The sequence below is a fragment of the Bombus fervidus genome, chromosome 9 (genome assembly GCF_041682495.2).
Source record: "Bombus fervidus isolate BK054 chromosome 9, iyBomFerv1, whole genome shotgun sequence".
NCBI lineage: Eukaryota > Metazoa > Arthropoda > Insecta > Hymenoptera > Apidae > Bombus > Bombus fervidus.
In genome coordinates, this window is record NC_091525.1 from 13,750,254 (window position 1) to 13,775,688 (window position 25,435).

At 42.6% G+C, this 25,435-nt stretch overlaps 3 protein-coding genes across 9 annotated transcripts in view; 1 reads left to right on the top strand and 2 right to left on the bottom strand.

The window, feature by feature from the left end:
* Ance-3 (angiotensin-converting enzyme Ance-3) overlaps window positions 1-25,435 on the top strand; it is a 54,579-nt gene that overhangs the window by 25,407 nt on the left and 3,737 nt on the right. For all 5 annotated transcript variants that reach the window (XM_072010530.1, XM_072010532.1, XM_072010528.1 and 2 more), the window contains 2 exons: window positions 14,551-14,691; window positions 25,229-25,395. In XM_072010530.1, coding sequence (XP_071866631.1) covers window positions 14,551-14,691; window positions 25,229-25,395 — 308 coding nt within the window. The remainder of the gene's footprint in view (window positions 1-14,550; window positions 14,692-25,228; window positions 25,396-25,435) is intronic.
* LOC139990591 (uncharacterized) lies at window positions 5-7,073 on the bottom strand. 3 transcript variants are annotated; one of them, XM_072009991.1, is made up of 3 exons: window positions 6,602-7,073; window positions 3,332-3,557; window positions 5-3,125 (listed from the first exon to the last, which is right to left on the bottom strand). In XM_072009991.1, exons 2-3 carry the CDS (start codon window positions 3,456-3,458, stop codon window positions 2,131-2,133), a joined length of 1,122 nt encoding a protein of 373 aa, XP_071866092.1. In that variant the 5' UTR covers window positions 3,459-3,557; window positions 6,602-7,073; the 3' UTR covers window positions 5-2,130. The 3 variants fall into 3 exon arrangements, with proteins under 3 accessions (XP_071866092.1, XP_071866091.1, XP_071866090.1); XM_072009990.1 differs by lacking the exon at window positions 6,602-7,073 and adding an exon at window positions 3,781-4,330; XM_072009989.1 differs by lacking the exon at window positions 6,602-7,073 and adding an exon at window positions 3,698-4,330 and having other exon boundaries at window positions 6-3,125.
* Window positions 8,238-10,397, bottom strand: LOC139990592 (uncharacterized). The gene is made up of 2 exons (XM_072009993.1): window positions 10,240-10,397; window positions 8,238-9,794 (listed from the first exon to the last, which is right to left on the bottom strand). The coding sequence occupies exons 1-2, from the start codon at window positions 10,249-10,251 to the stop codon at window positions 8,718-8,720; spliced, it is 1,089 nt and encodes a 362-aa protein (XP_071866094.1). The 5' UTR covers window positions 10,252-10,397; the 3' UTR covers window positions 8,238-8,717.

Below are 25,435 nucleotides of genomic sequence, written 5' to 3' on the forward strand. Positions count from 1 at the left end.
TAAATATTTTCATCTTTGTCGATGTATCATTGCATATCGTGTTAAAGATGAGAATTTTCTTTCACATATACGATATGATTTTTCAATATATACGCGTGTATAAAACATATATTTCTTTAGAATTCATTGAAGCAGCTATAAATCGTTAAAAAATGGACATTTGAACGGTTTCAAAAATACCAGGAATCTTCCAATCGTTCGATATATTTCTTTGAACAGCGCATCAGAAATAGTTATTTCCCGTGTCACTGAATTATTCAATGGCGTTATCTAAAACGATTTAAAGTTTCCGACGCTTGATCCAATCGTATCCTAAATTTAGAAAAATTAAAGGTGGGAAGAAAATAACAAATTTACACTACTTCAGAAACCATGAAAATCTATTTACGACGCGCCAACGCAAAGGTTCTAGTTCGTTAATCTGATGAAAAGCTCGCCAGGAAGGCAACGCTATTTGCGTTTGTCGGATGAAAGCGAATGACCACTTTCTATAAGCAATCGTAAAACTGCGCGAACCCTGAACTACTACGAAGCCACGTTTTTCTGTTCTCTGGAGCGAACGTTCCAGAATTTCTATCACGGAACTCGTTACAAACAAAAATTGCGTCTATAATAATCTATCGTTTGTTACTAGTCGTCCCTTTCGCAATATTCCATTTGCTCGGTCAGCCTCCTCGCATCCTTAGATTTCTTTCTTACCGTAGATCTTCATCGATCACACGAGCCATTGAGTTTCTCGTGTCTGGAACAAGTGAAACGAAAACCGGTATAAAAGTTCTTCGTGGCAGTCTTGCCATTTTAAATCGCGCCGCTTTCTTCCTCTGGCTCGACAATCAGATTAAATATATTCTCTGGTTCGCAACTTTGCGTGTCTTACATTGAAAAATTTTCCAATCAAACAGATTCATAGCTAAACCGGAAACGTAGAAAGTTTCGACGAAAGTCACGAAACTTGATTCTCTTGTTGCCGAATTGAATCACTGAAATTGACATGAGCCTACTACGATTACAATTATCACGTAACGGTACGTATAGCGATATTAAATTTTCTTAAATAAAAATCACATAATTTGGAAGCTTCTTTCTGGCAATGAAATTTGAGAAACATTTTGCGACTAAATAGAAGAGATTACGATTATTCTTTGGTCGACGATTACGTTTATTTTAATCGTGTTAGATTTGTGTAATTTTCTGTCGATTATCATTGACGTTATTATTAGTTACGAGGAAAGTCTTGGAGTCGAGGAAGTTATGTCGTGGAAGTTCCATACCAATCAACAAGGAACATCAATGCAGTTAATCGGAACGAAGGCAAACGTGACCGGAAGGAAATCGATATCTTGGATTTCTTATTATGTAAAAAATACATCGTATCTTTTATCTAAATTACTCCAATGTTGTTTTCGGCTCTTATACATATTTGCTAATTTATATTCGAACGTTATCGCATTGGAAACTTATAGAAATAAATTAACTAAAAATCGTAATATCGATATTTCTGTTACATAAATAGAAATTATTTAAAGGGCGGTAATTACTAATGGCACCAATGCGCATGTACTACGGTAGAAACTATTCTGTCGATACGCCAATGCAGAACCAGAAAATGCATTCCAGGGAATGTAGGTTGCAGTTCGAGTTTAATAATCGATGACATAGAAATTTTGAAATTCGCTACCTTTGAATTCTTTTTAGTAAAACCAATTCTCCTGAAATTCCTCTGAAATTGCTAATAGTATGGTTAGACTGCGAATATTTGTACAATTTCATATCCTTGTGGCTACAAATAGAAGATAGAGAATCTCGACAGAAATTAATTTCCCTCTGACCCTCGTTCTCTCACTGTAGGAGCCTATACTTTAGATATTTTATATATTTTTACATATAATATACGTTTACATTTTCTACAAATGAGTAAAAGTCCACAATCTAACTCCTAAATAACTCTAATAACTCTAAACAGCGAAACGCCTTCGATTCCGCTTACGGTATTTGTACACGCAAAAATAAACGGAGAGAGCCATTCAACAATTACCATGGACAATAATTGTCTCCAAATTTCGCACTAGGAGACGCCCTAACGAAACAAAATTACTCTATCGTTCGCCATGCTATTCACATTGGTCGCTTTCAGTCGTGATATTTAACCTCGTCCACGGCCTTTTCCTCTTCTACTGGTACGGAAACGGGTACTTTAACGGCATAGGGAACAGGCTTCTCGACAGAGTAAGGCGCAGATTTCGTTACGTGTATAGGTATAGGTCTATGAATCGGTACCTTCACCAACACAGGCACCGGTTTTTCCACGGTATAAGGTACCTCCTTTTCCACGGGATATGGTGCTGGTACCGGAATCTTCACTTTCACGGGGATAGGTTTGTCGACAGTTACAGGTACAGGTCTTGGTACCTTAACTGTCACAGGTACAGGCACTGGTTTATCAACGGGATAAGGGACAGGCTTGGAAATTAGCACGGGATATGGTTTAGATACCGGTATCGGTATCGGTTGTTCCACCTCGATTTTTATAGGATAATGCACCACTTTTTCGACAGGATACGGTTGAGGAACGTGTACCGGTACTTTTATTGCTACTGGAATTTTTCGTTCGACAGGGATTGGTTCGGGTATTGGTACCTTAACTTCATAATGAACTTTCTTCTCTACTGGAAAAGGGTCAGGTATGTAAACCTTGAAAGGTACCGGACGATTGACCGGTACTTGGACCGGATAAGGTACTTCCTTGATCACCGGTACCGGTTTAGGTATCTTCAGTGGAACTTTGACGAAGACTTCTACCGGGTATGGTATTTTCTTTACGACTGGGTAAGGTTGTGGTACAGGTACCTTGACGGGGTACGGTATGTTCTTGACGACGGGATATCGTATCGTTTTTTCGACTGGATAGGGCATTGCGACTTTCTTTATCACGGTTACCATCTTGTGCACGTTCTCGTGCACGTGGCGGCCTAGAACTTGACCCTCTCGGGGTACTCCGGCTGGTATATCGTTGGATTCTGGGATGTAGAGCTTTCCATTTTCGAGATCGTTGCTGTTGACTGCCATTTCTTCGAGATTTTCCGCTTCTGCTTGCTGGTCTTCCAAGGGCTCGTTGTAGGAGTCGTCTGTAACGATCTCGTTTAATTAATATTTATGTACCGTTAGTATAACGATCGCTATATTATATAAAAAAAAATGTGTTGTGTAAAAATACTACAGGAGGAAAAGAGAAATTTGCAGTCTCACGGCTGTAGGATTTTATTTTAATGAAAATGGACTTGTTACGTAGCGCTTACTATAAGAAGATATTATAACTGATAAATTTACGTACACGTTTCCTCTACCGACTTTGTGGATCTTGGTCCTCGATCTGTCCTCTCCAAAGCACCGCTCGTTTTCTCTTCAGCAACAGGAAAGTTCCGTTCCTGTTTAAAGTACTCCCGTGGCCGTGTACTCATAGCTTGATAACATTTGTCAGAAATCGAAACTTGTTTCCGATTAATACGATGACCAGACGATGTTGCCACGGCGAATATCAACAAGATTGCCGTATTTCTCTACAAGTGGAACAGATGAATTTTTTTAGAAAAATTATAACATTCTCGAAATTCACTTTTCAACATGATCACACGATAATTCAGACACTTGGATGCAAATTTAGACGTTCTTCTCTTTCCTCTCTTGTTTCAGAACGTACCGTGTAATCCATCGTATAGATTAAGATGCTGGTGTCTGTAGGATTGAAAATTCCAACTAGAAAATTACAAACTAGACGATTACTAGGTAAATTACGTGGTTCTACTAGATTTTGAAGAATTTGCGATGCACGTTCCAAACTGCACAGAAGTAAATCAGTTCTGTCGATTTACTATCTTTTATATAGTCGTTCCTCCATCCACAGCCTGTGCACAAGTTGATGGATTCACCAAGAGGGGACGCGTCTTCGCTTTCGCGTCTTTTGTCGAGAGTGAAACTCGTCCAGATAACGTCCCGGTCAGGAGCTATCGATTCGAAGTACCTAACTCTTTGCTCAATCAAAACGAATAGAATCAAGCATCTAGAAATGGAGCGACACTGAATGTTGGTGAACGAGTTTCACTCAAGTTCGGTGTTTTCACGCCTTTTGCGACAACGTTTTTCCCTGTTGCGGCGACCTTGAAATGCATTCCATCGAGAATGCTGGCCGCAACCGATCTCGATGCGAGTCACGCACGGAACGAAAGCGAAAGATCGCCTCAATCTCGGAGTCTTCGGGTGATGTGCTTGGGATTTCTAGTCGAAATCGGTGCTTAATAAATTTAGCATATTTTTCTTAGATTCTTCGTTTCTAGCAGAAGATATCGAGTTAGAGATAATAAAGGGTGGAAAATTGAAACCGAGATCGTAATTCCAAGAAACAATAATTCTAAATGTTGAGGTTATTAGATGCATGTGGATACAAAGGAACGCGTGGATAAATTGTAAGGTAGAAAAGTGTAAATACAAGTGAAAACCCTGAAGCCAACGTTGTCTGTGTACAGTTTATGGTTTGCCCTCGACGCGGTCTTTTGTCTATACGCTGTCGATGGCTTCGGTGCTTGAGGAAACTAAAGACCGGACGTAGAGTTTTCTTAGAAGCGATGATCGCTTCAACGCTAACTAATAGAGATGATAAAACTGCAGAGATTACATATACACGACTTTATCTCGAATAATCTAAACAGATTGAAATTTGTTTTACACGCGGTGCTAAAATTTTCCAAATATCTTATTATTCTGTAACGCTGATAGAAGACATCGACTGCTAACAAATGTTAGATCCAGCGTATGTAAGCGAAGAAATTAAACGAATCAAGTTGCAACGTTTATGGGCTTCCGGATACTAACCGGAAAGATGCAAGCGACAAACCGTGCAAGACATTCACGGTCATGGACTATGTCGATGGAAACTGTGCCGCGGTTGTGGCCATAATCGAGCAAACGGTGGACAATCCTTCGCAAAGATACACGTAATCGAAGAAGGGGAACATTGGCCGCGGAGAAAATGTGGAATCGCGTTAACTGGCACCGTTTTACGTGGATTTCACGGCGGACACGCGATGATCACAGGACCGTGAACGAATTCTGATCCTTTTATGCTTTTTGGTAGCGTTTCTGTCATGCTCGATGCACCATGCAAATTTTTTCCATCCACGTTGTTACTGACAAATGGTATCGTTCAGCGGAGAGTATAGTTTTCTTCTTTCGTGCGGACACGAAACGCGTTTCACAGAGTTTTTAGACATATATGGGAATTATGGGGGAACTGCGTTTTAATATATTTCGAGAAATCTGCAAATCGTTATCAGAATGTTTCGAACGGGTTCGTTTCGTAATTCTTTATTTTCATATTACCTTTTAGTGTCCAGGAAATTTTTATTCGTATTTTTGCATCGTTGCGTTACTTCTTCGCGTACACGCGTAACATATTCGTGAAAAAAGCCAAAATATTCGAATACTCTACATTACAGGTTAAAATTGTAAGAAAAAGAGTCATTAAGAAATCATTCGAGATTAAGAAATAAAAATTTCACTTTCAGATATTTAAATTTTCAAAGCGCACACCACCAGAACTAAATTCTGGAGTCAATATGCAAATAACTTTCTTTTTATCCTTAATGATGTGGTCGTTAGCATCAAAATTATTAAGCGTGAGAAAGCTCCATTCACGCAGCGCATTTGCGAATTTGGGTATCCTGTAATTGATTAATTATTGAAATCATCGCGATGTCTATAATTAAATCGAAGTCCCTCTAACGATATGTAAAATCGGTCTTATTGTATTAATTACGATTATTTAATAGATAAGCCATTGAATAACGACGTGGAGTCACGCGACCGGTTACAAACGATCTCTCGATGCAGAAAAACCATCTCGATTAATTAAAAGAATCCACCTTCGTTACATAGCGCGCGTCATTAGCATAATTGGCCGTCTTCGCTTTCGATGCGTGCACGGTGTATATACTAACGAACTATTATTTATAGCGATCGTATGCCGCGCTAGAAACGATTTATCGGATGTTCCACTCTTTTAAAGTTCTATTACGATCAGCGATTTAGAAAGATTTCAATTTAAATTTCCGGTCACAGCGCCATTTATCTCGAATTGAAATCTAGTCATTATACGATTTATCGAATATTCGGTCTCGTCGCTGGTAGTCTCGTTTCGAATAAACTGCCGTAACTACAGTCGATATGATTTCCCACAGTTGCTTAATCTTAATTTTCTTATATAGCGATTCAATCGTCTCGGCCAACTTATAACACGATACTATTTCCATTTAGCGATTCGGTCTCGAATTTAACTTTTTTCTTTAACTACTCAGATTCCCAGCACGCAAAAATGAATATACCGATCATTGTAAAATTCGTACGGCTTCTTTACCGACGCTCGCTACGAGTAAAAGTTGAAGAAACTGCCGAGCTACGCGCAAGTAGCATTGCAGGAATGAAAATTCAGTTCGTAATTAGAAATCACTAATTAGAAATATCAGGAAACGTTAACGTATAAATTTATATCGATATATACTTATGACAATAAAATAAAGAAAGGAATAAAATAAAAAAGTTACGCACATACCGGTTGTCCAAAATTTCACTAATTAAAAAAAGAAATGAAAGAGAACATCACAAGAACCAAGGTACAAAGACCCAGATGCAAGTAGAAACGCTTCTCGCTCGGTCAAAAGTCGCGAAAGGGAATTAGGACCGTTCCGGTCGGACACGAAGCGGCCAGTTTCTCTCCCATGACTATCTTTCGTACGAAGGGGAGGCCTCTCTCACTTTCAGCCTCGGTGGAAGTCGCGTGCGATTCGATTGCATAAGAGTTGCCGGCTTGTTGGACGGACGAGCACGAAGCGTGTGATTCGTGAGTCAAGTGACTGTGCTTGGGCACGGTCGAAGTGGGTCGAAGCGCAAAAGTCAAACTCATTGTATATCATGAATATCGTTACACGAAAAAATTGAACAAGGAAATTCGACTTTCGTTTGCCGTGACCTTGCAAGGAGAAAATATTTCTTTATTTACATTCTCGATACGTTTCTTTACGTTTTTTCTTTTTTCTTTTTTTTTTTTTTTTTCGTTCATTTCCACTTTCGGTTTGTCGTATAAATTTTCTCTTTTGCTTTTTTATTTCTCTGCTCGCTACCGAATTGCAAACGTCAACGTGGAAGAACGAAACGAGTCGTGGGCGTGATCCGTCGGCATACTCGGCTACTTGGAGCCCGAGCCAACGACGCGACGTCAATTAACGATTCCAACGAACGCGAGTCTCTTTAATTAAAATAATGCTGCTGCTTATTCGAGGAGTTCGCGCAAGGCACGCGTACGTTGAAATCGCGTATAGCCGAAGGATCCATCGGGGTTGCTTAACGAACGCGCAACGAAGATAATTGAAGGTTGCTGGTGAATCGTTGCTAAAGTTTCCGGTGCTTCGATCGAACTTGTACGCCTTGTCGATAATCGCTTTCCCTTTGACGGTATTGTTCGAGACTGGCATACGCGCAGAAATCGTTAAACTCGCTGGAAAATTCAGAGCCACTTTTATTATTGCTAATAAAAAGAGGGAAAAATAATACGTTCGATATAAGACGAAAGAAGGGCGAAAATCGGTAAGATCGCGTTTCCACGAATCTTTTCCCGAGTATTCCGGTAATTCCGTGGAAAGTGGATATGGGTCAAAGAACAACGAGCTGTATATCGGTGGAAATTACGAGGACGCGTTGACGGTAAGGGGCGATCAAGAGCATCGATTTGGCAGGCCCGTGTTGGCAGCGAGAGAAGTGGGTCGTGGCTCTGCCATCCGGTTTAGCGTGTCGTCGATAGAGCACGCGAATCTTTCGTGCACCTGCATGCATGGTCGCTCGGACTATCGGAAGAAAGTTTCAAATAGAAAGTGAAACTCGCGAATTCGCGAACTCTGTCCCTTCGATCGATGCACGTGGAAAGCGAGCATCCGATCGTGACACGGATTCTCCCACAGCCTTGTAATAATATCGACGATTCGAGGACTGTCGATCGACGGAGAACGTGAAATTGTTTCTGAGATCGTCGATGATAAATATCGTTGTAGAATGGTTAATGAATAGGAACGGCGAGGGACGTCGGTGAGTCGAGCACGCGGAAAACGAAAGTGGAAATTGTTAAACTAGTCGTGACGTCGCGTCGGTCGAAGGAATCCGAGGGAAGGTCGTATCGAGCGTGAATCAACACACCGTTCGTTATTCTTTAGGTCATTAATATTTATAATTCGTACAAAAATACATGTATTCTGCTATTTCGGTAGAAAAAAAAAAAAAAAGAGAAGTTGAGATAAGCGAGCTGTTGGTCGAAGATCGCTAAAGACAGGCTCCAACTACGAATCTCTCGGTTTCTTCGTATCCATGACTCGCGTCGCTGTGTTTGCGGGGTTCGTTGCGATCGACCTCGGAGGAACCGGTCTCTGGAGCGGCGCGATGTGTTCGTTAGACTCGCGGCTCACCCCTGTCGCGATCCAGGTACAAGAAGAAATACGTGAATAGAAGCGTGCCATCGAGTACCGATTCCCTTCCGACTCTCGTCAATTTCGTTTCTTCTTTTCTCTTCTTCTGTTTTCCTAAAGCTGTTCGTCGATTGCTCGATGTCACCGGCACGTGATCGCCATCCGAAAGATCGCTCGAATGGTAATCAAACCGGAACAAACGCGACTGGAACGAAGTTAATGATAACCGTGGCCACCCGCCCACTCGCTGCTGTAACCAGAGTCATGTACCGGAACTGCTACTGGTACTTTAACTGGGTACGGAACAGGTTTCTCGACCGGGTAGGGCACCGGTTTTTCGATGTGAACTGGATACGGTCTGTCTACTGGAACCTTAACTTCCACCGGCACAGGCCTTTCCACGGGGTAAGGTACTGGCTTCTCGACGGGATACGGCTGTGGTACCGGTACCTTTACCGGGACAGCGACTGGCTTCTCCACCGGGACTGGATACGGTCTGTCGACTGGTACTTTGACCGCGACTGGCACTGGTTTTTCCACTGGATAAGGTACTGGCCTGTCGACGTGCACGGGATAGGGTTTGAGTACTGGCACGTGGATCGGACGATCGACAGGAACCTTCACCGGAACCAATCTTTCCACTGGATAGGGGGCTGGTACATGGACCGGAACTTTGACCGGCACTGGGACTGGTTTCTCGACTGGATACGGTTGTGGCACTGGTACCTTTACCGGGTAGGGTACGTGTTTCTCCACGGGGTAAGGCTGTGGAACCAAAACTTTGACGGGGTATGGGCGATCGACGGGTACGTGAACCGGATATGGAACCTTCTTCTCCACGGGGTACGGTTGGGGTACGTGTACCGGAACCTTGACGAGGACCTTGACTGGATAAGGCTTTTCCACCGGGTACGGTTGCGGTACTGGAACCTTCACGGGGACTGGGTAGGGTTTCTCCACGGGGTAAGGCACGTGTTTCTCCACGGGATATGGAACAGCTACGTTCTTAACAACGGTCACGGTCTTGACGTGTTCGTGTCCACCGTCGTAGCCGCCATAGCTACCGTAGCCACCATAGCTACCGCCATAGCCGCCGCTTAATTCCAGACCACCGTGTCCACCAGATCCGATGTCATAGCCACCGTCGTAGCTGTAGCCGTAACCGAGACCCAACAGGCCGCGTTTCTCTTGTTTTTTCGTGGAATTGTCTTCCACCGAAGCTTCTGCTTTCTCGGACGTCTTCTCCCCGGCCCACGTGGACGAAACCAACAGGGCGATCGCTGTCGTGTAAACCTAGAAAACCACGTCGGAACGTTAGTATTTGGTGGAAGACCGAATCGCATAGTCGACTAGATCGGCTATGAAAACGAAAGCGATTCGAGAGACCGGTTCGTACGGACGATTTCGAGTTTCTAGACCAAAAGACACCGCGGCCGAGTCGCGATTCCTGGGATTTTCAGGGAATTGCCAGAAGCCGGATCGGATTCTATCGCAACGAGATCACTGTGCGCGAATCTACGAATCGACGTTACGATTCTTGGAAGTACAAATAGGTTACGATCGATTCGCTGGAAAGCAACGTGCCGATACGGAAACTACAGAACCAGCTCGGAATGGAAATCATTCACTGCGCGACGTAAACGCGTCTTTCTGGTCACTACTCGACCCCGTTGTTCCGGTCGCCGGTTTCTCGGACAGGGGCCGACAGTCGTGCCCCTTCGTCGTGTCACTCACGTACCAGGATTCTCATTTTTGCTCTCGAGATATTCCAGGTGCGTCCAGAAGTGAACTGGATGCTGATTGCCGTTGGTTCGTCGCCTTATATACGCGGCATACTTTCGCCTTCGCCACCCGGGCCCGACACACCGTACCCCCCTCGTTACACCTCTTTGTTCGCGTAGAACGACCACGATCGGCTACCACTCCCCTTTGAGAGACACACGACTCACCTCCCCACGCCACTCCGAAACGTCCCTCTCCTTAGGCAACAGTTTCGTTTTCTTCGTCGTCCGAGGCATCCCCACTGTCGACCACCGTGGATTCCACTGTTATGCGGATACCCGACATCGGTACCCCGATATGCGTATGAGTCGTGACGTAGCTGTGACGTTTATTTTTAGATATTTTTTCGAACATGAAGTTTCGCGGAATTCCCGATGAGTTTGAATCGTTGGGTGAACAGGTTGGGACAGGCTGCTGTTTAAGCGCTTTAAGACCGATCTGTTACGCGTGAATTACGCGACAGCTGAATTTCTTCCGATATCGTAATTACTTTATTCTTGGTGAGTTTGAACAGAAATCGATGGATTTCTGACATCGATCCTGACATCGTGCCGCTTTAAAACGAAAAGCTAATTGTTTCTACTTTCGTTTTTAATACGATTCTAGATCATCGGAATATATATATATATATATTTGGATTAACAGAATCGATTCTTTATCTGCAGTTCTGTGTTATAGTTTTCAACAAGGTAGCGATATCTTGATTACTTTATTCGTATTATTTCTATTCTCTCTCAATTGGATCATCGTGGTATCCTCGACGAATGGAATTCTTTTTCCGCTCAACCTCCTCTCGTAACGGTATTTTAGTCGCAACAATATTTTACACAAAGTACGAAAATTACTTCTCGATATATACGTTTCGCCTTGCCTGTGAAATCCTAATTGCTTCATTAACGACGTTTCTATTCGAAAGAGAAACGTAAGGGGAAAATTTTGAACGTAATACTCGTGCATCTGACGTAACGTGGCAAATGTCTCGTATACAAAAATCTCTCTGTCACGTTGCATCCGCACTCGTTCCTTTCTCCGTAGTTTCGCCCCAACTTCCGATTCTGCATACCAACCTGTTGACGCGTCGAAAATATCTCTCTTTAATAGTCGCATCTCCTACGTACTTCTTCTCTTATTCTAAACCTCAACCTCGTTCGTAATCTCCATAGAACGCAATGAATCGACAAAGTATCGAACACAAAGGGTTCTTTCTATTTCGATCGACGTTTCGATACCATTTCTCAAGTCGCTACATACAACTCGATACTATCGCGGTACACGAAATTTGCGCAACTGGCCCAATTCGACGAATATTATCCTCTTTTCTCCAACCGGACATGATCGTCGCCGGTAGACGATAATCGAATCGGTGCAACGCGTTCCAACTCCTCTTCCCTTTCTCCCTGTTTTACCGTTCCGTTTTCGTCCTTCCTCTCTCGACGGCAACCTCGACGGTTACGTGTGCACCAAGCCGTAGGTGCTCACCCGTAAGGATTTATCCGCCGCCAATCTCGTGGGTGCAACCATTGCTCCCTTTCATGAGACACGCGGTCCTACGTCACGATTTCCCTCTCTTTTCCTAGCTTGTCCCCGGTTCCGTTTTCTGCCGCTACCGATTAAAAATCTGAAACCGCATTTTTTCCATACAGGGAGAAGAAAATAAGAAACGACGCGATTCGTTCTTTGCTTTTGTTCTCCCAATTAACGATGTTTCATTTTTGTTTCCTCCTTTGATTCATATGCCCCGAACAGTTCGATAGGTAGAGAAGTTCCGATAATAGAAGTTCGCCAGCTCTATTCCCATCGGCTGCTCTTATTAATCGCGATAACAGGAGCCGACGCGCGACGTTCGGATAACCGAAATTCGCCGGCAATTTCCATGCAAACGTTCAGTCGCGTATCGAACGTGTACGTCTTGAGAAAATAAAAGTTCCACGTGGGATTTCTCAATTAAAAGCTGTATACCTTGATACGCTGTAAGGTACTTGGTACGATATTTCACGCGATAATTAACTCTCCATAGTATTCGCAATTTTATATGCATACGATTGATCGATAGGAATACGTTTCTACGTAAGATCGGACACGAAGACGAGAAATCGAGTCCTTGAAACGTTTCAATCCCTAAATTACGAATATACATGTGTCGTACCTTATAAAACGTCTCGCGTTGCCATTAAAATTCGCAAATTCTCTTCTCACCAAATGTTTTGTAACGTGCACGCACACACACAGAACGCCTACTCGCACGATGGTCGTTAGGAATGTATAATATACAAAGCTGACCACTCGCGAGATCGTTGGATCGTTACGTAACGACTGTGCACGGCGAGATGATCGCGATTACCGTGCGCACGATTTACATTCGATCGAAGGGAAATTGATGGTCGAAATGTGGGCAGTATATGAAACGATCGACGAGTAGCTTTATTTATAAAGAATACGATTATAATAAATCACGCGCGTTAAATCGAGGTGTTCCATTGGTAAGAATATGAGTTAACGCGAGATTACGTTTAGCCGGTCGATCGTTGGAAGAATAAAATCTTGAGACGAATCTACGAGGAGCAGGATTCGAAAGTCGAATCCATTCGACGGCATTCGAATTATTATCTAACGTTAGATGGAAATATCAGAGATCGACGTCCCTGCCGATTATCGGATGGATTTGGAATATTTGAAAAACTTTGGACCCATTTGACTGAAACGATGGAAACGAACTGTCGCTTGTAAATCACAAGCCTTGCCATTCGCAACGGAGGCTTCTCCTTGAATTCAATTAACGTCGTTTTCCTCGCCTCGAGATGAAAGCTTCGACGTATTACGGCCTATCGTCGTCGATTTCGATCTTGAACCAAGCACGTGGGCAGAAGCTCAAAGGTTAATTAATTAAGGATAAAAATTTGCCAGATTACGCCTATTCTCGCTACTGCGTAATCGTTCCGACAGACTTTTTTTATCCCGTTCAATTTCACCTCTCTTGGTTACGTTCGATGGTATTAATCGCAATAGAGATCTTGGATTTCTTTTTTCTTTTTTTTTTTTTTTTTTTTTTTTTGCCTCTTTCACTAACGATCGACGATGAAATTTAGGCGAAAGAAACTTTCGGAGAAACCTTGGACTTCGAGGATGTGGCCTAACCTTCGCGATTCGCTGGAAAATCGATATCTCGCTCGCTATACCATGTAGAATTCAAGATTAGCATCATCCTTTGCCATCGACTCCCTGTTATCCTTGTTACCTGATTATTCAGATTGATACCGCCGCTCGCATGTATAATCACGAGAGACGAACGAAGGCGGACAGTGATTTAAACCGTTAGAATGTGTCGCGTGATTAAATCGGTGAGAAATACGTTTTCTTATGAAATGTTTCTTGAAAATTCCAACGTTAACTGTGTGCTTGAATAAAAACAAACAGCGTACAGTTTAACTTGCGACTAGGCTCGCTTCCAACTCGTTTCTACAAAAGCTCGTTTCTACAAAAAAAAAAAAAAAAAACAAGTAGGTTATCGGCGAAAAAAAGCATTCAACGTGCACACCGACGAAAGTAAGAATTCGTGGCGCGAAAGTGAAACCAAAAATCTCGGTCATAAAACAGCCACGACGTAATTACGGATCGTTATGAAACTATCGACGCTCCAGTCGAGGATCGGCCTGGCGACATTCCTTACTTTCGCGATCGCGGTCGTAATAATTTCCTCCGAGAGGCCACGACGCAGCCTCTTTTCGATGGAAAGTAGACGAACAAGAGCGTAACGATCCGCGAAGGATAGTCCCCGCGTTTATTACGTAAAGGTCGTCGTCGATGAAGAGTCTCCGTGAAACGAGTCTCTCTCTTTTTCTCTCTCTCTCTCTCTCTCTCTCTCTCCCTCTGTCTTCTTTCCATCTTCCTTCTTTTACACTTTCATCGCGTTACACCTCCGAGAGAAGATCTGTCCGAGAAAGAACAAGCACGACCTTCCGCGGAATCGTCGAAAGGAATTCTGAGTGGCGAAGCGACCTCGTTGACACTGACCTTGAAGGAGACGTGGCGGTTTCTTCGTGGTTCGCAAAAAGTCGCCACGGCTGAGGTCGTTAAACGTTTCGCCAATTAATCGGCTCGCGATTACTTGCCGATCTTTACCTAATTCTGAATATCTGCTCGATAATTTTTGATTCGTTTCCGCTGGCGAGAGTTCTTTGAGAGATTTTTCTCGGTCGATCGGTGTCGATACGCCGATACGCGTTTAAATATGAAATTCGTTAAGTTCGCTTTCTCCCGTGTTTCGCAGGAATTTTGTGGCAGGAGTCCTCCAGTTTCAACTCTATCGCGCGTTGTGCGAAGCGGCTGGACAGAGAAACGTGGACGATCCCAGGAGACCTCTGCACAGATGCGACTTCTACAGAAGCCAGGAAGCTGGCAGAATCTTGGGGTGAGTATTTTCATGGAATATTAACCATGAGTTTATGAGACAAGAACGTCGAATATATTATTAATATTAATTACGTGTATCGTTTTAAGCGAAACGAAGATTTTTTTTTTTTTAAATAAAACCAAGTAGTACGACGGATAGCGCGTGTCGTCGAACAGTGCTTGCGAGTTGTAATCCATCTGTAAGCGCGTTTGGTTCATGGAAGTATCTTGACGCGAGTGGTACTGCAGAGCACCGCAAGTCCATAAAGGGTTGAACCAAAATTCGATATTGAGACATTCGGCAGCAGTTGCGCGAGTATTAGGTAACGAGAAAAAAGCAACGATAGCCTGTCGTAAAAGGCGAACTTAACGTCTCCGTTTGCCAGAAATATTCTCGACAAAGCGAACGACTTTCTCAACGACATGATAAATAGATCGAACGTAACCGCTGTCCGTTTCTTCTTGTGCCTGCTCGCGAGTAACGTTAGCGAAACAGTTTTACGTCTGATTGGACGGCCACGCGGAAAAGACAGAAAAAAAGGAAACAGGTGGGAAAGAAAAAGAGCGTAACGAAGCGCAGGAGCGCCGCTTTGGCAGCCAAAGGCCGCGTTAAACCGTCGTAAAACGTGAACGCGTAACGTAACTCGGGCTAACGAGATCGACAAAGGAACACAGCACGGGAGATGTTTGAACGATTTCGTGAGGATCCGAATAATCGTGTTAGTTTTAACGCTGCCTCGTTCATAGAAAGTCTATAAGGTCGAAGTATAACGATTAACTAACCGATAGAAAAAGTTCCGCTTTACGAAACACAGCATACTTTCCCTTTTCATCTGCCATATGCCCTGGCCATCATCGCTGGATCATTTTACGGAAGGAATGCTCGAGAATCGAGAAGATATATAGCAAGTCGTTTTCACTACATTCGCAACATCCTGCAAAAATTGTTCGTCATTTATCATAGAAACGTTCTACTTTTAGAAATGTTGTTGTACATGTTACTTCGTATTATTAGACCGCGATATGCGAAGTTTCTGATTCTTTTCGATATTCATCTTTTTTTAACGAGTATCTTTCGTTTTTAAAATTCATTCTATATATCGTTCTATCGTAGAAATGAAAATTTTCTCCTTTATACGGGCTTTTCATCTTTTAACTTTTGCGCACACAGATACGATTCGAAGTAGCGCAGTATCTTAATTATATTATTATTTCTTTCCAACAAGCATACAACGAGTAGGTGTTCCGATACTCGCAACCTGGCATAAAATCAGCGTAGGTGGTCTAAAGCCTTTATCCGTCTATCTCGTGATGATACAAAGACATCGTCTGCGTTCCTGAACTTCCTTCGTCGTCCGATACGAAATTACATATTCCTCGAACCCGGTAGTAGCTTGAAACGCGTTTGAACTTTGTTTCGCCTGATAGAACATAGATTTTTGTATTTTACAGCTTTAAAAACGTATATTTTTCTCTCGACGGGATTTCGAAAGAGGACACTTTCGAATATTTATATGCCGATTTAAAGTTAGATTAAAAATTCACGCTTCTAGAGAAAGTAAGAGAAATATTTAAAAAAAAAAAAATTGAAAGCACTTAGTTTAGTCTAACGGAAGATGGCGAAGATGGGGAATCTCTCGAGCGATAAATAAAAATAAAATGAAATCGATAAAACGATGGCACTTTGTGGAAGATTCTGCGATTAACATATTTCAAGGTACCACGGGCGTAAAGAACGTGTTCCTCGCTTTTAAATAAAACGTACTGGTTATCGACATCCGAAACTAATTTGATTTCCATAATTTTTCATAAATGTCAACGGACCACGAAAACAGGAATGTGAATTTTGTCGGTTAAACCAGACGGCGAACACGAGGATCGGCTTGGAACATCCGAAAACTTTTTTGCCGTAAGGGTTCTGGCTCTTTGACCTGATTAAAATTCAAGGCTAACGCCGAGTATCCTACTTACATATTTGCATGGATACTCGACTGGCCTGTTCCTTCTGCGATATCGCTTTAAAAATAGTTCAGACATGTTCCTCGAAATAATTGCCGTCTTTCGTTCATGACATATATATATATTTAATAAACATTACAAAATACTTCCATTCCCTGAGATTGTTTAACGATAAAGAAACACGCGTGTTAAATCGTACAGGAAAAAGACATCTGGCGTTCCTTTTGTAACAAGTCCTCGCTTGATGAACACGTATTATATCGTTTAGTCGAGGCTAACGTTAATAGCGTTGATAAGCGGATAGAACAGCGTCTTGCGCTACGATCGAAAGTACACGCTATACCTTTAGAAAACCGTGTCATCGATCGGCCACGTAACGAGCGATTGCGAAAAATTTATATCAGAGTCGAAAAATCAAGTAGTCCATCGTAACGTTAGCTAGTTCTCCAATTTCTCGTGCATTGCAGCAAGATTACGCTGGAACAGGAACGATGCTCGAACCGTTTGTGTCGTAAGCTGTGAACGACGCATTAACCCTGAATAAAACGTCGACTAACTAGTTTATTTAATTGGTTAAAAGACAAACGACGAAGTAACGTGTAAGAGTTGCGTGAATTCCACGTTATCGAGAAACGTTAAGTATTACGCAAACAAGAAAGTTCTATCGTTTCTTTTGTGACAGAGAGGAATGACGCGGACACGTAGAAAGAAACGTATGGAAATATAGAAAATCGTAACAGATACGTTAGAAAGACGCCAGGATATAGCAAATCGATCGTAAAAAAGGTTGCGAATAAAACGTCGTTCTAATGCAAGAAAAATGAACAGACACCTAACAAGCTGTAAACTGGAATCATCGAATCTCTCGAGGATTTTATCTTCGACTTTTTGCTTCTTGATACTAACTAAAAGTTTCCTTGTGATTTTAAGATGATCGTAAAAAGACGTCAGGGAATCTAAATTAGAGAAATAAAAGTTTTTTTGGCTTCGTGAAAAAATGGCAGAAATAATTGTTATCTGGACGATCTGCTAGACCTTGGCTTGATATATGCTCGTTTGGGACGTTCCTCGCGATGCTTTGTCACAGAATGAAAATTATTCACCTTGGATCGGAGTAACTTGAGAATTTGTGAAATTTTATTTCGGCAAACCAGCCGCTTCCTCCTTCGAAACTGTCGTCAACGTAATCAAATAAAACATTTTGGTATTTAATCTGACCTATAGGAACGTTGCTCTTCTCTTTTTATATCGCAAAGTATCCGCACGAAACACGTATAAAATTGAAATAACATGTTTGCACGTTTAAATTATTTGATTCTGTCGCTTCGCTAATAACGAGTGATGTCGTCTCCTTCCATTTAACTGATCAATTCCATCTTTTATAAATTTCTCACTTTCGTTATACACGAATGTTCGATTATTTATAAGAAAACGAAATTGAATAAGGAAATAATATAATGTACGATAAAATTTCCACGATGTAATAATTAATAATAAAAAAAAGATGGAAAGAAGATAATAACAGAATACGCGATTCTTTCTCTAGTTTGTAATAGCTGATCAATTATGCGTTCAAACACTTTTACCGAAAGCTGTCGAAGAAACGAAAAAAAGAGCACGCACGGAACATTTATCAAACGACGATTAATTTCTAGAGCTATCGCGAAGATCGTGATGGGTGATACATGCCAAAACACATAAACAGTCAGGGTCCATTGATCGTAAATTATTCGGGATTTATAAAAAACTCACGATATATCAATTTCTAGGCGTTTGACGATAGAAAAAAGAACGATAAAATCGGCAATTATGGCAAGATATACACGGACCAAGCTCGCTAACTCGAACCTTAATGGAAAAGTCCAAATTTTCGAGTTCTAGACGTTTCGACCGTATGTGGAATTTTTACTCGAAAGGTATTCGACGTAAAGAAGCTTTGTACGAAGGTACAATTATTTTCACCTTCTCGGAAAATGTTATCAATCGATATATATAAATGCATAAGTTGAAGATACGACTTTCGTCGTCTTATGTTACTGGAGACAATCCTGACGATCGGTTTCTCGCATCTTGTGACACGTGGCATAGCTGTAGGCAAACTTCCAGTTGCAGAGCCAGCGACGATACAAAGAGAACAACTTGTCGGAGATCTGGCTATAAATTTCAGTTACAGGGGTAACATAATGCATCTGGACGCGTGACGAATAATTCGAGTTAATGTCAGTTTTATTTCGATTTCCAGAGCTCTTCGAGGCCACTCGGTAGTGATTCGCAAGAGACCCCGGGTGCACCTCTGAACGTCGGGATGACCACCGGGGGGTTTTAGTCGGTAGGAGTCCGACACTACACGGTCGTTGCTACGCAGCGCCGAGTGTCCATGAGGATTTCCCCACGATAAAAAAAAAAAAAAAAAAAGAGCTCCTCGAGGCAGGGCAAAAGCGAACGAGCAAAGCTGCGGTCTTGTAGAGATTTTCGACTTACAGAAGTTCGAGTGTGATAATAGTATCGTCGAGTATCGTCGAGTTTGTTTTATTTTATTATATTATATTTGTTTTGTTTTCCAACGCGAGGAATCCTCATCGAAAATCTTTTATTTGCATCTCGTCGCGGATGATCACCAAACTTTCGTCCTGGCGTCATCCGCGTCTGTTACCTCGGACAGATTGAGATTCCTAATAAGAGTAGGAACACGAGGAAACCCCGGATTATTGGCTGAGATTGAAAGGAACGAGCGATACTTTCAAGGTCCGCCGAAGAGACGTAATGGACAATCTTGGAAAGGTCTTCGGATAGAGTTACCCCTTGACGTATATATTGTATAAGCGAGTGGAATATAATGCACGTGGATGTACATAGAGATGGAACATATCGGAAGAGATCTACTATATCGATCTCGTAGCGATCCGATCGCGTCCCTTGACAATCTCTGGTAGGCTGCGTGATCTGGGTCAACGAGAGAGGAACCTTTGTTCAGCCGCGCAACTTTGGTTGCCAATCCGATATTTGTATCTTGATTGCGAATTCCGCGTTAGCGAATTTAGCTTGACACGTGCGACCTTCGATTTAACAAAAATTCGCGATTCGATCGGAAAATATTGGACGATTCGGTCACCTGGAAGGAAGGAAGAACGCGGAGAAAATGGGAATTACACGCGTTATTTTTGAAAATTTACTTACTTGGAACGTTCACGAACAAAGTGTTTCGAAATTTGGGAAGAAAATACGTAAAGGGATCGGACACGAAGAAGAAGCAAAGAAAACCAAACGGTTCGAGACAGAATGAAACGTCTGGATTAGTCGTATCGTTTTACTTTCTGATCGAATAAACCTGTGGTTACAAAGGGTTAAACGATGGCACGCGGCGATGCGTAGCTGCCTCCGTTTCTCCCTGAGTAGCGAATGAAGAAATCTCGAGAAACGAGCAATTAGAAGCGATACAGCCGTCGGAACGTGCAGCTCGCGGTAATAAATCGTTTTTATCGCTTGGGAGGATCTGCAACTGATTTTCTGCTGCAGTGAAATTATCTGTTTAGGAGGAGCGTAATGCGCGTTCACCGGCCATTGTAAAAACGTTCGATTGCGCAAGTAGACAGCTAAGATACTTTTCCGTTTCTAGCGACGATCGTTTCGTCTAGATTCGCGAATACTCTACCGTTGTATTCGTGAATTATTTTCGGAATTTAATTTCGTTCGTCGCGGCTGTTGAATCGCTCAACGAAATTCATTAAATTATTCACGCGACGATTGTTCGATTTGGTGTCAAGCCGTACTGGCCAATTTTCTCTCGCTACACACGCTGCCGATATTATAGTCGTTTTCTCTGTTTAATTCGTGCAACCGATAATTAATTTTTTTTTTTTTTTATAGAAAGAAAAACATGCGATAATAGAACGTTTCACGAGCGGAAAAACAATTTTCTCTCGCAAAACGGACGCCGGCGCCGCGTCCGGGCGATCGATAGATCAAAATCAGCCGAGTAACCGTCCAAAGGCCCGACTTCCTGTAATCGAAGGACGATCTCCGGCTCTCGCGTTCGTAGACGCTCTTACGAAACCGATTGCGCCGCGTAAAAACGCGCGTGTGTCGCGTACACGCAGTTACATGAAGAAACTCGGCTTGTTACGCGTTGCACTTCCGTTTTACAAGCCGTGTAACTTTACTCTCGACCGAGAGAGAACCAAAATGAAAGACGCAGGAAGGAAAAGCAGGAGAAGTAAGAAGAAGGAAGCGATATATTTCAGGGAAAAGATTTCTCGATGCAACCGTCACTTCCTGAAAGTTATTCTTCGCGATTGACAAATATTTCTCTCCTTTTCGATTTTTATATATATATATATATTTTTTTTTTTCTGTTTAATGTCACATTATCCAGAGAATTAATAGCGACTCTATGGGAAGACGCGTTATATGAGAAGTATCGGTAGCATAATTAACATAACAGGTATTAATTTATCGAATAATTTGCTTTTCCCGATAAACATCAGCAAATAGTCCATGTTGTTGCTTGTCGAAATACCTTTGAGGGGGAGAGCGTATTAATTTCTATTTTTCACGGAGTATACTTATAGAAATGTCGTTTCTCATTTTCTTCTATTTTTGTGCATCGCTCGAGTAATCGATCAGGAGTACAACAGTTTTACGCGGACTACGACAACCGTATCGTAGAGAACGAGGTAATTGGTCCTTGTTATTCGCGCAAGATGAATCTTAGTGGGACAGGTATTTTGAACTTTAAACGATCTCATCGAAATAATCATCTTGTCGTTGATTCTTACTCTGTCTTTACAAGCACTTAAAAACAATCGCGACAGCTGTAATTACCGATCAACGGCTAAAAAATTGTGGTCTACATAAGCGAACGGAAAACGGTGACTGCACGATTTGAAAATCGTGGATAATTTATACGTAAACACGTGTAATGGAGAATGTGTTATAAAACGTGCCTCGAAATCGCAATTACATTTTCGATTATTGAAATTCAAGGATTACGGGCGATACGATCTCTACTGTACTTTGTACGATTGACCAATTCGTCCAAGTTGCATAAGCCTGTGGTGTACTCGATCTACGGTTTATGGATCTGATTGAGTAGAAATCGATTAAAATTCATGGAAATGGATAGCCCGGCCTTGGGGCCGGTGCATCGGTTAATTTTCGCGTTTCAAAAGCAACCTGCGTCCGACCAATCCTTCGTTTTGTGGGATCGAGTCACACTCGTGGCACACATTTCGTTTAAAGTATCTACCGATTCGATCCAATGCAAACGGTAATTTTGCTCTTAAAATACGCTTTTAATATGCTTTTAAATAAGTAACCTTCTCCTCTGTGAAACGAATATAATAATCTCACACTTAGTAGATCGAATCAGAGATGTTCGATATAGAAATTCTTGCTTCTCTCGCAAATAAAGAGGTTAATCGTACGTATGAAAGTATGAAGCAATCGGTCGTAGCGTACGCGAGAAAAATCGCGGCGTTTTCCGATAATAATGGAAACAATTGCCACGAACTGTTTCGACCGCACTCGGTCAAGTGTTGGCGCACTCGATATCCCATTGTGGGCCTGTCAAGGTCTCTATCAGGCAACGAGCAAATAACAGCGGTCGCCTATCGTGCAAAACCGATAACCTCTTTAGTCAAATGACACGCGTTTCCCACACCGGTGTCAAAGATCACCTTAAAACGCAGAACCACGGTAGTGGTACGCTCGTGACTCGATTCTACCGTGCAAAAGAGACTGGAAATTATTCGACACGGTTTGCGCGTGCAACCGCACGAATCCGCGATAACTCGCAAGATAATCGAGCTACCGAGAGTCCGATGTTAAATTGAAGAAAAACGGAGGAGCGTCGCTTGATCGAGATTTAAAAGGAAAATGCAAAGGATACGAAGGATCTGTATGGTAACATAGGTGCGAAGATTGTTGACGCGGAAAGACTCCCACCAAGTTTAGGAAAATTTTGCAAAGTTTCTCTTTTCTTCCGAGTCGTACCGTAATTCGTTGTTTACGCTTTATTTGCGCATAAATTTTCTCAGAGGAGTATGACGTGCGTACGATCGGTGGGAGTAGGACAAGACGTTAAATACGCGGAATCGAGCAACCAGCATCCCGCGTTGTGAAATATCATCGGCTGGTGCAGGAAAGTGGCGATTTCGCTGACACCGGAAATTGTGAGACCGATATAAATTGCAACGAGGGCATACCGAAATATTTTTGCTCGTCCGGTCGATTCCCACGAGAGGCGTGGCCCGCTCTCGAAGGAACCGGAAACGGGCTGCACCGTGGCCTGCATCCAAATGACTTTTCAAAAAGTCGTTATATCATGCCGCTCGATGTCGACTACGCGAACACTTTTCACTTTCGTGAAATCGACCCTCTGCTTTCTTATGCCTCTCCGACATTTCGCTTCGACGAAATGTCTCGTGTCTTTCTTTATTTAATACGCAGAACGACGTGTTTATCCACCAAGATGCAACAGCAACGAAGAATTTCTCTACTTTGCTAGATTGATTTAACGAAATTAATTTAGAAAGCAGGAATGTTTTTAAACTACCTAATCGGCTTCGCGATATAAAAGATCGAACGAACGACCGGAACTATAAAGAAAATGAAATAATAGAGATACTGGTAACAGCCAAAATTTACAACCTGATAAAATTATCTTTATCAAGATTTCAATTTACATTTACATTTACATTAAAATCCAGTGTATCTCGTTCTTCGTGTTAATTATACTTTCTTAACTCCATTGATGCAGACACCTGAAACTCGAAGCTGGCAACGTGTAAACAAATTTTCAAAAGTCTACGGCCACCGAGTTACCGCGCTTCGTCCAGGAGAATCGTCGATACTCCGACACCCTGTTACGCAAGATTCGCAAATGTTCCCCGTCAAAATGTCTCATATCGACGATTCTTCGTAGAAACTTCACCGTCATAAAAGAACATATTCCCATGAGGGATTGAGTTCTCTTTACGTAACGTGCTGTCGTATCGGAATAACCAGGATTACGCGCCACTGCGAGTATCGTTTGTCTCGAAATCGACGATCGGCAAAAGGAAACGGGAAAACAGGAGGAAAGAAGGCGACGCAATCACGATTGCGTAGAGATGTATATAAGATGTAAAGGAAGCTCGAATAACAGAGAAACTCCCTTCGAATCGCGTAACGAGGCTGATTTTTCTTACGGTACCATTTCCAACGAAATATTCAAGCTGCAACTTTTCGCTAGTTTATGACCAACGTCGCGAGAAACGAACGAATGATCTCATCGATCGATACCTCGTAACGAATTTCTTCGTTACGCTACTTCCAGGTCATTGTATTTAAATGACCGTCTCACTGACGCACCGTGTCTCGCAGGATTGTCTTTTTCAATTCATAATGATCCTTCTCGATCGGATATCGTGTCGACGACCTCTCAGCGACGTTCACTCGCGATCGATTCAATGCGAATCGATAATTTCTTCCGCGATTAAATATCGTTCGCAAATTTCAATGAAAACGATCAAAATTCTATCTAGTCTGCCAATTCTTTATATTCCTTTATTGATCCTCGAAATTGGGACCGAAGAGAAAATTCCCTAGGACGAAAACCATTTACCAGAAATGATACGAGCAGCTAAAAAAGCTGTAGCGCTTAAAAATATAACGAAGCAAAACGTTTATGAATAAAAGTTCGTTGATACGGAGCTCTGGAATGTGATTCGAATGGAACTATTACGAATGTGGAATTCAGGTCTCTGACAGAATAGTTAACACGCGAAGCGTTCGAACGTTTAATGCGTTGAAAATGACACAAAGTTCCTACGATGACGAAGACGATGATTATACCAGTGACGAGAAACCACCGTGTTCAGGTGGGAGTAGCTACTTAGCTGAGATCAACCATGCATTATCGTCGAAGGGAACGGGACTATTTCTCGAAACTATTACGGTCACGTCACGATCGATCTCGCTAAAATCACGAGCTCGATCAACGTGCAAATTAGCGCTTGAAAGGACAACTGGTTCCAAGCGTTTATGATGGATTACGCGTCAAGCAAGCCGCGTAAAGGGGAAGAATTTCCAAACGCCATAAAACGCATCTTACGTAGCTACCGACATTCGATTTTGTCGACTCGCGAAGGTTTCTCTCCGCTGCCCTGCAAGCTCTTACGGAGCAAAATTAATTTCACCTCGTAACTCATATGGCTGAACGTTGTGACACTCCCGCCGTAAATTACGAGCGTCGTTCGAACACGCTCGAACGTGTTTCGAGCACGCCAAGTTGCCAAAGATAGGCTAATTAGTGGCGCGGGACGTTGGAAGAAAAGGCTCGTTACGCGTCTTTATTTTTCTCTCGTTCCAATTCTCCCCGTGAATTTTCCTAGCCGAAGGGTTTTTCATTGTTGCGCCGTTCCGCGCGTTGTCGCAATCGTTTCGTCGAGAAAGCGCCGCCGGTGATCTCGTTAAAGCCTAACAACGCACGAATTACGAGCTTCGCTCGCGGTAATTTCAATGGCCGATGCTTTCTGCCTGCGCGATCCTTCGTTCGCGATTTTCCCGCGTTCCGCTCCACGGAAAACTGCAACCTTTGTCTCCTTCTGTTGTTGCAGGAAAATTATGGAGAGAGGCTCGTCGGTGCCGTGGCAAGAGACGCTTCGGGAAGCTATAGGGGACGACAAATTGGACGCGTCTGCGCTCAGAGAGTACTTCAGGCCTCTGGAAGACTGGCTGAGAACGGAAAACCTGAGAACCGGGGACGTCGTCGGCTGGTCTTACGGTAAGAAACTCACCTGTCGTTGCTCCGCGCTATACCCACG

Coding starts and splice junctions, on each gene's coding strand:
- LOC139990591 (XM_072009989.1), bottom strand. Junction 3,126..3,331: donor AAAGTCGGTAGAGGAAACGT/GTACGTAAATTT, acceptor AGATCGTTACAG/ACGACTCCTACAACGAGCCC.